Genomic DNA, 14,304 nt, shown 5'->3' with positions numbered 1-14,304 from the left:
TATACAAAATCACTGAACTTCTTACGGTACGTCAGCTGTATATAGACAGAAGCGTTACACGTTACCATCGGATGCACCGAATCCCACCACTGGACAGTACTCCCCGACGTCGACCTGTAATACACATTCCCCGAACAAAAAGTTCATTTGCACAACGCCAATATAACTATTTGGGACGATTACTTTTCAAAAATATTAATACAAAACTTAAAATTATGCATTGTAATATATATGAACTTAGACATTAACTCAAGAACATGTTAAGAAACCTAAATTACGAAGCTACTGAAAATCTTATTCGATAACCACTACTTAAACCAGGTATAGCATTTGAAAAATAAAAAGCTAAACACATACTCACACACACAAACACACACACACACACACACACACACACACACACACACACACACACACACACACACACACACACACACATATACACACACATACACACACAAACACACAATACACGCCCTAAATTATATATAAAATAGTTTCTGTGTTCATAATTTGTTGCATAACTTCCATTGTTAGACCTTAAAATATGTTGATGTTTGTTATTTGACATTTTAGAATGCACAACTGGGAAGAGACTGACCCCCATGTCACGGGCTGTCCTAGTTTGGGGGTCGAGGTTAATTTTAAGCAAAATTGTATTTTTTCTTTGCAACAAATAAAGATTTATTATTATTATTATTACTTACTTACTAGATGTATATAAATAGATATTTTGGCACGGTCATTAATGTTGCCGTGTAACAGCGTTTATCACGTACACTTTTTTGCAGAAGATCCCAGGTTCGAGCCTGGGGTACATCTTGATTTTTTTTAATTTCATTATTTTTTTTATCACGTTTTTTTTAATTTTTATTATTATGCCAAGCATTTTTATTTAGTTTAACCTGTCCCGTTGTCTGTCTGTAATCAAATCTTGCAAGTTAAATTCTACTCACTTAATGTTTGCTTTTTTTTTAAATTAATTTTATCAAAAAAATACTGCATAAATAAATAATTATAATTGCATAAGTTGATAAAAAATGCTATGCAATAGCTTTACCGCGGCAGTCCCCGAGTGCCACACGTCTTTTTTTATATTATAGGGGACAAACGGGCAAGCAAAACCAGAGGTATTATAAATAAATATTTTATGTTATTCCACTTATATTTTCATACATTTCACAGGCTTCGCGGGTCATGTACCATACGGTTTTCAGCGATTTGGAGATTCGTCAAAGAAACTTACAAACTCTGCTTTGTGCGACTTCTCCTCTAACTACAGGCGAAGGCAAAGCACGGAATGGGCTCCTGTCAATGTTGTTAAGTAAGTAAAAATATTCAAAGAAGAATATTGAAGTGCCCTTCACTTCAATTCTAGTTATGTACGCTGTTAAATAAATATAATACGTTTTTTAAAATCAATCACTATTTTGATAATATTTAGGTGTACTGTAATTTTAAATAATGGCATATATTGTGTTAATGATATATTTATTGTTTTCCAAAGTATATTTCTCCGCTATTTACACACTTATGTATGCTTTGGAGCTCTTGTATAAAGCCGTTGCTCCAGTTCTCCTGAGTGACTTTTTGAATGGCTTCTTGGTGTGCATAGACCGCCTCTTCAGGGCTTGTAAATTTGTATACCCCTTAAATATCTTTATTTTCGAAAAAAACGACAAGGTCGTTCCAGACTGTATAATGGATGCATCATTAGTTTTATCTTTGAGGCCTTCAAAAACACATTCGTTACGTTAGTGAAATGTGAGGACGCGTTGTCGTTTTGGACGACTGCTGCAAGCGTCATTGTAGTATGATTATCCGATTTGACAAAAAAGACAGAAACCATTTTCTTAACATAGCTTCGACCCATTTAGAAAAAAATTCAAAAGAAATCAACCATTCCGACGATTAGCTTTTGCTTTTGAGGTAAACCTAAGCAAAACACAGGTTTCGTCAAACGAGGCGATATCAGAATACACAGTCAAAGACTGTCTTATTATATATATTTTCATATTTTTTGTCGTTTTACGACACCACTCTTCACTTGTATGTGTATATTTATAGCTGAATAACAAAATATTTTGCTTAAGAAGAATCGCCAGTAAGTTGTTTGTGTGCTCACACACCCTTCGACTTTTCCGAATATGTTGGATTAAGTGAATCTATAAAATTTTAATTCATAATTAGTATTACAAATTTCGTAGTTTTAAACGTATTCGAAAAAACTCAAAACAATTATACGTGGTTTTGATTTCGAAAACGTAATAAAACAAAAAACAATAACAATATAATAACAAAAAAATTTCATTAATAATAATTATTACAAATTGCGTTGTTTTAAACGTATTCGAAAAAAACAAAAAGCAATGATAAGCTAGAGGTCCCGGGTTTGAATCCCGGTAGGTGCAAGCATTTATATGCTGAATATGGATGTTTGTTTCCGAGTCATGGATGTTTAAATATGTATATATGTATGTTTAAGTAAGTATATTGTATTAAATATATCGTTGTCTTGCAACCCATAACACAGGCTATATGTCTAATTTGGGGCTTGCCACAAATTAGACATATAGCCTATATAATATAGATAATTTGTGTAAAAAGTGTGTCAATATTATATTATATTAATGATACGTGGTTTTGATTACAAAAACGTAGTAAAACAAAAAATGGGGGGATAACGTACATATCGCATTATAATTTGTTTTATTCAAAAAACTTATGAGGTTTATTTTTGTAAGTGCGTTAATTGAGAAATTTGTTTTTAAATATTATGATTGATAAATGTTTTTGTGTGAGTTTATAGCCACGAGTTGCCATTGCTCTAACTAAAAAAAAATATGGACATTGACAGATATTGACAGGGGTCAATGTCAAATGACAATTGTCATCAAATATCAATACATTTTCAAAATATTGATCTTATAAATATTGGGTGTTAACCTGTTGCTAACACATTGTCACATTTTTATTTATTGTGCCATTTGATCAAATTGCTAAAACCATGCCGAAGAAAAAGATTTTGCCGGACCTCTCGACGGAAGAGAAAATGGTGATAGTTATATCTGAAATAATACAGGAATTGCAAATTGCTCACCGCCAAGGTAAAGATGTTAACCTTAACAAGATGAAAACCAGAATCTCATCTAAGTATGGAATGGACACATCTCCAAGGCTTGTTGATATAATAGCAGCTGTGCCGCAGGAAGCCAAGAGCTATTTACTGCCGAAGTTGAAGGCAAAGCCGATTCGGACAGCATCAGGGATTGCTGTTGTCGCTGTAATGTGCAAGCCTCACCGATGTCCGCACATTAATTTCACGGGCAATATTTGTGTTTATTGCCCAGGTGGGCCGGATTCCGATTTTGAGTATTCAACTCAAAGTTATACTGGCTATGAGCCAACCTCTATGAGAGCAATCCGAGCCAGGTACAACCCATACTTGCAGACGCGACATAGAGTGGAACAGTTGAAGCAACTTGGTCATAGTGTTGATAAGGTTGAGTTTATTGTCATGGGTGGCACATTTATGAGTCTACCTGAAGACTATAGGGATTATTTTATCAGGTAAGCATATAAACCTTAATTACTATGTTTGCAACTAATTTATAGTCACAGTTTGCTGTAGGACAGACAAAATATTATCTTACTAATTATATCTTGATGATAATAATGAGCTACTATGCCTCCCAGGAGCAGTAACTATCAATATACAGCCGTTTTCAATAACCTATCTATCCTTAGTTTACCTTACTAGAGGTAGACAAATCTATCCTTTTAGGCTTACTTACATTTCAATAACCTATTAACAGATAGCATTGGACTATAACTATATTGGACATAACTATGGATGGATAAGATCTGGTGACATCAATGTATCAGTAAGTTAAACTAAGGACAGATAGTGTACAGTAGAATCTGTTTATTACTGACCAACCTCTTGATTTCACACATTGACTGCAGCATGAAGTGAGATTTTTCTAGCAAATTCAGATATAATGACTAAGGCTGAGATCTATAGAGTGTATTTAGACTTTGCTCAGACTTTACTTACATACAACTTAGCTGAGCTTAGCATAATGATTGATTGCATTTTTATACTACACTAGCTGACCCAGCAAACATTGTATTGCCAATATTAAAATTGGGATACAACTGTTGATTGTAGATGGGTGAAAATTTGAGGTTGTATGTATTTCTTAATGCTGTCTCATAATCAAACAAATTTAAAAAAAAACGTCAAAAAAAATAAAATTTCGTGTGGACCACCCTTAACATTTAGGGGGATGAAAAATAGATGTTGTCCGATTCTCAGACCCACCCAATATGTACTCAAAATTTCATGAGAATCGGTCAAGCTGTTTCGGAGGAGTTCAAAGTTTAACACCATGATACGAGAATTTTATATATTAGATAGACATCAGAAACTATGCTGAGATTAAACTAAGACAGCCCAATGCAAAAGCCAAGTTTGTGTTTTATAACAGCTAAGTTTTTCGTGAGTAAATTCTGAATGAAGTCTCAGTTCCCTCTATAGATCTCAGTCTAAAAAGTAAATTTGACTGATCTTTAAGAGATTACATGCTGTCATAGTGACCAACACAATTATAACACCTTTTCTTGTTTTTGTGACTCTGCTCCATCAAGTTCTCTGCAATGATGTTTAGAGTGAATGAGGTCTGCATTTCATTGTTATTTTGATGATCATAAAGCATTTACTATTGAAGAGACAGGTGCAATTATGATATGCTATAAAAGAGAGACTCAAATTCATCCGTCACAAAACCAGAAACTTTTTTTTTATTACTATGATGTGATTGTCGCTTGGATGTTCTTTAGATGGCATTATAGACAGATTCCACTGAAGTTATTTTGTTTATGAGTATTGTTATTTTGAAGTTATATTTCAGGAATCTCCATGATGCACTGTCGGGCCATACTTCATCTAATGTGGCAGAGGCCGTAAAGTATTCTGAGAAAGCTAAAACCAAGTGCATTGGTATCACAATTGAGACAAGACCAGATTATTGTCTGCAGAGACACATGAGTGATATGCTCAATTATGGCTGCACAAGGTGAGTAAATTATTGTTTTAGATGATATATTTTATAAGTGGCCTGGCCTTTTAGGTGTTCTCCAATAAATCCGGAAGATAACCATGTCCTTTGTCCTGGGCAAGTAGTATTTAGGGGCCTACAAAATTAATCAATAGAATGTCAATATATTCTTCTACTAGGTAGATAGAATATTTATTTTATGAGTATTATTGCAAAAGAATTCTCTTAAATTTTAGTGTGATTACTTTTTCATAATATTGTCCAACTTTAATCACTGTTTGGGGCCATTAATATCCATCCCTGTATGTACAGTGTAAAATTTTTAATAATACTTTCTTCCACATACCATTGGTGAAATCCAATAAGGGTTATTATTTAGTAATTTGAAAAGTCCTCACAAAAAGCCTGACATTTTGTTAAAGAGTCCATATTTTTTTATTGATCTTGTTTAGATTTCGCTTCACGTAAAGAATCATTTGATATTAGTTAAATGTAGTTTTATTATTATATTCCATCCAATTAAAAATGAAATCCCAACAAGTTGGAGAGCTGGCCAAAATCTGAGCCTAATGAGACTGACGGACTTGTATTGATTTAGACTATGTAACAAATGGCTCTTGAGTGTATTTAAAATTTCCAAAAGATACCTAAAGTTTAACTACTCTCTTCACATATTCAACTGCTTAGAGCACATGTTTATTTTTTAAAATCTTTTCATCTGACATTTATGTAGGTGTATTGGTGTTAGTATAAAAGATTTTTTTAATGTTATATTTTTTTTAATTCAGATTAGAAATTGGAGTGCAGTCAGTTTATGAAGATATAGCAAGGGATACTAACAGAGGTCACACAGTTAAAGCAGTTTGTGAGAATTTTTGTTTGGCCAAGGATGCTGGATTTAAGGTATAGGTTAATTGTGTGTTTTTATAATAATATAATCTGGTTAAGTTTTTTAATAAGTTGCGGCAAGTAAATGTACATTAATAATAATTATTACATAGTATACCTATTCTGCCATAAGCTTGTTTCTGATTCCTTGGGAATACTTTTAATGTCAATTAAATTACTACCACTACTCTTTGGAAAGGTGTGGAGTTCTGAGAGAGAAGAAATGGCATGATGAATGTATGTAATGAAGTTTTTTAGTTGACCAGCTCAGTGCAAGTTGCTTTACCGCACACCCAACATTTGAATTTCGTCACAGGTGTGTGTAAGTTTCCATACTATGTTTTTCAAAATCAAAATAAAAAGAGACATACGCCTTTGAACCACCTATGTTCACAAAATATTGATATCCTCAACATTTTCTCCTCACCAACTATCACTACAATTTTATTTTTATTTATGGGATTTTCTTTAACTTATCTAATTTAACAATTTTATCAGATCGTAGCTCACATGATGCCAGACTTACCAAATATGGACTTAGACAGAGATATTGAGCAATTTAAGGAGTTCTTTGAAAATCCAGCATTCAGAGCTGATGGTCTGAAGATATATCCCACCCTTGTGATCAGGGGAACCGGACTGTATGAATTGTGGAAAACAGGCAGATATAAGAGCTATCCACCATCAACATTAATTGACTTGATAGCCAATATATTGTCTTTAGTGCCTCCATGGACAAGAGTCTATAGGTATGTTTCAAACATTATTACTTTTTCTTGAAAGAGGAGAATACGAATATACATGAGGTTCAACTGATGGTATGTTATCCCTGCTGCTCATCTATTGTAACGCCAGAGAAATCACACCTTATAAAGACTACTGACAACTTTTGATGACTTATACTATAGACCAGCGGTTAGTGACCCTGCCTGCTGAGCTAGAGGTCTCGGGTTTGAATACCGGTAGGTGCATATGGATATGTTATGATGAATATGGATGTTTCTTTTCGAGTCACGGATGTTTATATGTATGTTTAAGAAAGTATATTGTTTTAAATATATCGGTGTCTTGTAGCCATAGTACAGGCTGTGCCAGTTTGAGGCAAGATGATTTGTGTAAAGTGTGTCAATATAAAAACAAAACATCAAAAATATATAAATTCGAAAATATTAATTCGAAAACCATTGGGAGTATCAAACGGGTTTGGCACTGCAGAGAGAGTCGGTTGCACTATAGAGGCCTATATATAATAGACAAAGCATTGTTGTTTTCTTATGGCTACTTTCAGTATAAGATTATTTAGAATCAGGCAGGAATCAGGTGAAACAGCTCTTGAGAACACTCCCCGTGATAAATCCTGTAAAAGACACACAATGAAGAGATGTCACTACACAACAAGTTATCTATCCTTTCACATAGCACTTGATTTATTGATTCGGCTGTAATTAACTGTAAATATTTATACTGCACATCCTATTTTATAATTTTTGAAAGATAAATTCTACGTTTTTAGAGTGCAGCGTGACATTCCTATGCCCCTAGTATCATCAGGTGTAGAGCATGGAAATCTGAGAGAATTAGCGCTACAGAGGATGGCAGACATGGGGACTGACTGTAGGGATGTCAGGACTAGGGAAGTTGGCATACAAGAGATACATAACAAAGTTAGACCGTATCAGGTGAGTCTAGTTTCATTTGATTAACAGTTCGCGAATTGATCCCTCTAAGATATAAATCTGTCGCTTTCCGAGCCATTTTGACTCGCTCAAAACAACTATGCAGTGTCCATGATTTTTGCCCAAACTGTATTCTGTTGCAGTCAAAAATTATTTAGGTTTAAGAGTTTCGCGAATCAATACAAACGTTTGTTCTTTCTTTTCAAACAAAATTATAAAAGCCAGTCCAGTCAAAAAATCTTAATCCATATTCTTTGCAGAACAACCATACGCTGCTTAGATTTCTGTGGGTGCAACTGGCATTTTTTTTGACAATAAGGGACGAGACAAGCAAGACGTTCAGCTGCTCATTACAATGCAGTGCCGCTTAGGATTATTGAAAAACCCAAAAATTCTTTATTAGACATAACAATTGCGTAGACAAGTCTCATTTGCCCAGTAATTTCAGTAGCTACGGCGCCCTTCAGACCGAAACACAATAATGCTTACACATTACTACTTCACGCCAGATAAAGGCGTGTGGTACCCATCATCTAGCCGGCATCCTGTCAAAGGAGCCTCCCACTGTTAAATGCCCTTTGTCGACTTAGTATTACGACACCCTGGGGCGTTCCTATTCTTTTTATGCCCTGGGGCGTTCCTATTCTTTTTATGCCCTGGGGAAGCACAGGACAGGTTGTGCATTTCCCTCCACTGCATCCTTTATTTTACCGCCAATTTGTTCGGCAAATTGCCAGTGCTCTAGTATAAACTACTATCATCGTGACGTAACTATCATATTTATATTTCAGGTTGAATTGATAAGGCGAGATTACGTAGCCAATGATGGGTGGGAGACTTTCCTCTCCTATGAGGATCCAGATCAGGATATTCTCGTTGGCCTCTTGAGGCTCAGGAAGTGTGGCAAAGATACATACAGGCCGGAGCTCAAGCCGGATCCTGACTCTGACTTCAGGCAATGCAGTATTGTTAGAGAACTGCATGTTTATGGTTCTGTTGTTCCGGTGAGTTTTTCAAGTGAAAATTTCTTTAGCATCGTTGCTATTTGGAAGTTGATGAAATGAAAAAGCGACCGTAAAAAAAGAGACAGACATATAAATTCATGGGAGAAAATGAGACAGGAAGCATTATACAATTGTTTTGGTACTAGGTGATCATAGTTGAAGAAGACATTGTCTTACGTATGACGCGAGTATATCTTAATATATTCTGACGTTATGCGCACGAGGTATTACTACATAGACACCAGGAGAACATAAATACGGTAGCAGTGATAGTAATGTATTTCATAGAGGTTGAAATCATGTGTCATCCTAGCAACATGTACTTCATATGCAATGTAGAGGTTTATGCACAATGCAGGTTTCACTTCTGACATGTATACAATAATTGAGTCGTGTATTACAGAAAAATTCTGAGAACTCGGATAATCACGAGAAAATATTTATAGAATTTTTGTATGTTTGTCCTCTAAATGCAGGCATAATATTTTTGCTGTTTTATAGCGTAGCGTCCACGTATACGATGTCGCGGGCAACTGCTAGTAATTAATGGTTAGTGTCTCATGTGTCCGACTTTTATAAATTTAGTATACAATATTATAAATCTTTTTTAGGTAAATGCCAGAGACCCAACAAAATTCCAGCATCAAGGTTTTGGTATGCTTCTGATGGAGGAAGCTGAACGTATAGCTATTGAAGAGCATTTCTCCGACAAGATGGCTGTCATATCCGGAGTGGGCACTCGGAACTATTATGCCAAGATTGGATACCACCTCGAAGGACCGTACATGGTCAAATATCTGTCTGATTAAATGTTTACGGAATATACCGTGTGTTGATATTTTTGATGTATAAATGTTTAGAAATGTAAATTTATAAATTAAATTTGTAATTAAAAATTATCAACGGCGCTGGACTCGAACCCGCGATCTCCCGCGTTCCGTTCAAAATGATGGAAAATAGCGAAAAGCACTCAAAGGAGCCTGGGGCTCGACATTGATAAAAACAAAAACTGCATCATTAGATTTAAAAAAAAAACATCCTGTATTATTTATTATACACCATTCGATAGTGTCGTTATTCTAAATAGTTTCAGATTTGGCCACTTGAAATATAATTAGTCTTGTATAGTTTTAAATCATCCACAGATTATAGGTACTTAAATCAAGAACAATATATCCAATAGCAATTTTGTAATAATTAGCGGCAAAATGGACAGGGAAACCAACAATAAACAATATACAAACATTGTGCATGTTACAGCAAATCCAATGTCATATTTTTAATTATTTACGAGTATAATATGCATTGTATTCCAATTTATGTATTTGTGTCTATTTTAAAACTTATATAAAAATATTTATCAATGTATTTAGTACCTTAAGTACCAATATTATAAAGTCTTAACTATATTGAATATCAAAAAATTCCAACAAAATAAAATGTACACTCATAAACCTAAAACCATAATTGTAAAACATTTTTGTTTTATTTATTTAAAACATTGGTGACAAGACCATCAGCTCAAACCAAAAAACAATGAAATTAAAGTAAATTTATTGATGTAGGCTTTACTTGAAATCCATAATTATCCAAATGTTTTGACCTTTCTTTAGTGTTAATTCCGCCAATATTGATTTTAAACAATTTAACACTTGTTTCGCCTCTACACGAGGCATCCTCGGAGATGTTGACTCGCCAAAGTCTGACACGAGATTTAAGACAAATATTAGCGGAATTAACACTAAAGAAAACTCAAAACATTTGGATAAAAGAAAAGTATTTAATTCATTTTTCAATATACAATCTTAACCTTAAAGTACCCTACTTATATATATCGTAGTGTCAAATAAATGTTGTATCAAACTAAACTTTCTTTCTAACCACAATGTATCCCATTCCAGACCTGATCCTCCCATGTCCATAAACCCAACGGAGATATATCACAAGCACGTGGGCATGTTGCCCAACTACGCGGGTCACGTGCCCGGCTGTGTTTTCAGGTTTGTTCACTAACATACACATTATTTTAAACCCCCGCTAGTTGATAAGACTGGAGTAGAGGGGAGTGTTGCGAAGAGCTGTTTCACCTGATCCTTGCCGCCCAATTTCACCTTCGCACGACACGCCACAAGTTACGATATCATCCCCACCACCTGGAACTTTGTTCCATGTACCAACTACAAAGCTGTGGAATGAGCTTCCTTGTGCTGTGTTTCTGGGATGATATGACGTGGGTACCTTCAAAAAAAGCGCGTACATCTTCCATCAAAGCCAGCAACGCTCATGTGATTAATCTGGTGTTGCAAGATATTGTGGGCGGCGGTGATCACTTAACAATAGATGACCCGTACAAGTTTTACAAAGATTATCGAAGGCAAATTACACCTACTCATGTTTTCAATGAATCCGTTTCGGTACCTAACCTTTATGTAAGTCAAACTGAGTAACGTCATTGACCTGTATAAATACCACTCGACAGGCTGTTCCTTATGTTTGACAGCAATTTTTTTGCCTATTTCAAGCGCCACTCGCGAGCGTCCAGAGAACAAATTTTGACGTTTAATACAATTGGCTGTGAAGGAATGTACAATACTCTTCAGAGTAGTTAAATAGTTCACTATTTTTGCATTTTGAATTAATTTCGTTCGTTTTCCGTGTTATTAATACTTAAAGAATCAACATAACAAAGTATTGTTTTTGTAGTTTCCCATCATCTATCGATGTTTGTAGAAGTTGTCATCACTAGTTATAGTACCATAGACTCTCTAGAGTATAGTGGTGGTAGAGGTCAGTGGAGTAACCTCCATATAAATGTCAAATAGTAGGTAGGCTGTATAATCTGGAGATTGACATGTAATTGCTTTCTATATATCTGCAGCAATCTTAAATGTTTCGAAATTAGTAATTGCTTTGCATTAACATTCTATATACAGCTATACTCCCAATCGCCTAGTAAATGGTCATATAGATATAGTCATTGCTGCAGTAGCGAACTACAACAAAAATAATAAAGAAAACAAACTTAATTCCAAGAGTATTGGCTACGGGGGCCCGGTATCGGCTATCTATATATCTGAACACCTCTCACCATACTACAAGAAACTCCACTCGCAAACCCGAATACTCGTGCGTGAGCGAGGTTTTAAGTGGGTTTGGATTAGAAACGGAAGAATTTTTGTGAGAAAGAACGACACGTCACCCATTGTTCATATATCTTGTGAGGATTCTTTATCCAAAATAAAATAAACTTGTATGGACTTGCAATATGGGACCCTGAAACTCAATAATATATCAATTTACTACCAAAACTTTCGAGGAATAAGATCTAAGCTTGACGACCTCTATTTGAATAGCTTAAAATGTACATATGACGTAATTATTGCAACGGAAACATGGTTAAACGATTCTATTTTTCATGGCGAGATATTAAATTCCTATTACAATATATACAGACGTGACCGCAATAAAACGCAATCAAATCGTGAGGATGGCGGCGGGGTTTTGATAGCAGTTTCAAAATCAATACCATCATATAGGCAAATTTCTTGGGAAAGTGACAACGAGGACCTTTGGATTACATTGAAAGTTAGAACTGATACAAATTCAAGATTTATCAACATCTGTGGTGTATATTTACCGCCTCCCTTAACTTTACCACAATTGGATAACTTTCTCGACAGTGTTTCTAATGTTTTAAACTCTTCTAATAATAAAACTATTGTAGTTGGGGACTTTAATCTTAGCTTTTTGAAATGGTCTATGAGCACCGACTCCGAAACATATCCGCAATTAATTCCTTCTAACTATGATAGCAACATAGTAACCTATGGGGTATAAGAAGTCTACAAAACTGTAACCAGTTTTTTTAGACTTCTTATCAGAAAATATTCTAATGCAAATTAATCACATTAAAAACTTTAACGATCGAATTCTTGACCTAATTCTCTGTAATTTTAAGGGGGGTAAAGTTAGTTGTCCAGCAGAACCTTTATCAAAAATTGATATACATCACCCACCTCTACTTATAAATTTTGATATAGTCTGCCACTCGAACCTAAAAGCAGTTCCTTTCGGTACCTATAGCTTCCGGAAGGCAGACTATGATTACGTAATTACTGAATTAGACAAAGTAGACTGGCAAACTGAACTGGAGAATTGTGATAATACCAATACGATGGTGGATAAATTCTACAAATCTATTCAGAATATTATAGAAAAGACTGTACCTAAGTCGATTCATAAGAATTATAAATTTCCCATCTGGTTCTCTAAGCCCCTTATTCGTATGTTAAACGAAAAGGAAAAATTAAGAAAACGATTTAAAAAATATAAAAATCCAAGAGATCTGTTTGAATACAAAATTCTTAAAGACCGTGTTGATAAGCTAATGCCTACTTGTTACAAACAATACATTAGGGATATTGAGAGTGGTATTCATGGTAATCCTCGTAGATTTTGGTCATTTGTCAAAAATCGTAAGAGCTCTTCATCATCGCTTCCCAGCAAAATGAGTTACAATAATATGACGGCTGACACAGGTGAAGATATAGTAAACCTATTCGCTGGTTATTTCTCCTCCCTTTATCAAGGTACCCCTATTAATGTCTCTTATGATTGTGTTAATACAGCTCACGGGCACTCCACTTTGAGTAATATATATATCAATGAACACGTGATTATTAAAACCCTTTTGTCTCTCGATCCTTCAAAGGGGGCTGGCCCTGACGGTATCCCACCAATATTCATAAAAAAATGTGCAAAACAACTAGCCCTTCCACTAAAAATTATATTTTCACATTCCTTATTAACATCTTTTTTTCCCACTAAGTGGAAATTAGCTAATGTCGTACCAATATTTAAGAAAGGAGATAAATCTGATGTTTCTAATTATCGCCCCATTTCTCTATTATCTATATTTCCGAAAGTCTTTGAAAGGATTCTACATAAATTTATGATTTGGCATTATAAAGAACTTATTTCTAACACTAAGCATGGTTTTGTTGGTGGCTAATCTACTGTGACAAATCTTATGAGTTTTGTTAATAACCTAGCTGAAAGCGTCGAAAGTGGTATTCAAACGGATGTCATTTACACGGATCTCAGTAGTGCGTTTGATAAAGTCGACCATAACCTACTCCTGACTAAGCTTTTCAACTACCGTATCTTTAACCCCCTATTATCTTGGTTTAAGTCATACCTAAGTGGTAGGTCTCAAAGAGTCATCACGAATGGTTATACCTCCACGTGTTACACCACATTTTCTGGCGTTCCCCAAGGTTCTCTCTTAGGGCCTTTGCTGTTTGTCGTTTTTATTAATGACGTAATATCGGTTGTGAAGCATAGCAAGGCGCTACTGTATGCTGATGATTTAAAGTTGTACAGATTAATTAAGTCGCATAATGATGGAGCGTTGTTACAAGAAGATCTTTACGCTGTTAGTGACTGGGTCAGAAGTAACAAAATGATCCTCAACGCTCATAAATGTGTTCATATTAAAATCACGCGAAAGAAAAATGTAATATCCACAACATATTTTGTTAATGACCTTGCCATCAATGAAGTAAATACTGCCAGAGATCTAGGAATTTTAATTGACACTAGACTTTCATTCAAACCACATATAGATGAAGTTGTTGGAACGTTAGGCGACGAAAATGGTTGGGTTTATTAAGCGTA

The 14,304-nt window shown here is 34.9% G+C and overlaps 2 protein-coding genes across 3 annotated transcripts in view; both read left to right on the top strand.

Annotated features, from left to right (window-relative positions):
• The window catches only part of LOC126964676 (UPF0605 protein CG18335-like), a 34,349-nt gene that overhangs the window by 18,233 nt on the left and 1,812 nt on the right, over window positions 1–14,304 (top strand). For both annotated transcript variants that reach the window (XM_050807938.1, XM_050807937.1), the window contains 2 exons: window positions 1,186–1,324; window positions 10,530–10,628. In XM_050807938.1, coding sequence (XP_050663895.1) covers window positions 1,186–1,324; window positions 10,530–10,628 — 238 coding nt within the window. The remainder of the gene's footprint in view (window positions 1–1,185; window positions 1,325–10,529; window positions 10,629–14,304) is intronic.
• LOC126964647 (elongator complex protein 3) lies at window positions 2,929–10,496 on the top strand. Its single transcript, XM_050807888.1, has 7 exons — window positions 2,929–3,570; window positions 4,914–5,078; window positions 5,849–5,963; window positions 6,447–6,697; window positions 7,462–7,627; window positions 8,416–8,628; window positions 9,240–10,496. The coding sequence occupies exons 1-7, from the start codon at window positions 3,008–3,010 to the stop codon at window positions 9,435–9,437; spliced, it is 1,671 nt and encodes a 556-aa protein (XP_050663845.1). The 5' UTR covers window positions 2,929–3,007; the 3' UTR covers window positions 9,438–10,496.

This window comes from Leptidea sinapis, chromosome 5, assembly GCF_905404315.1.
Source record: "Leptidea sinapis chromosome 5, ilLepSina1.1, whole genome shotgun sequence".
Taxonomy (NCBI): Eukaryota; Metazoa; Arthropoda; class Insecta; order Lepidoptera; family Pieridae; genus Leptidea; species Leptidea sinapis.
The sequence above is the reverse complement of the archived record's forward strand: the minus strand, read 5'-3'. Positions and strand labels throughout refer to the sequence as shown.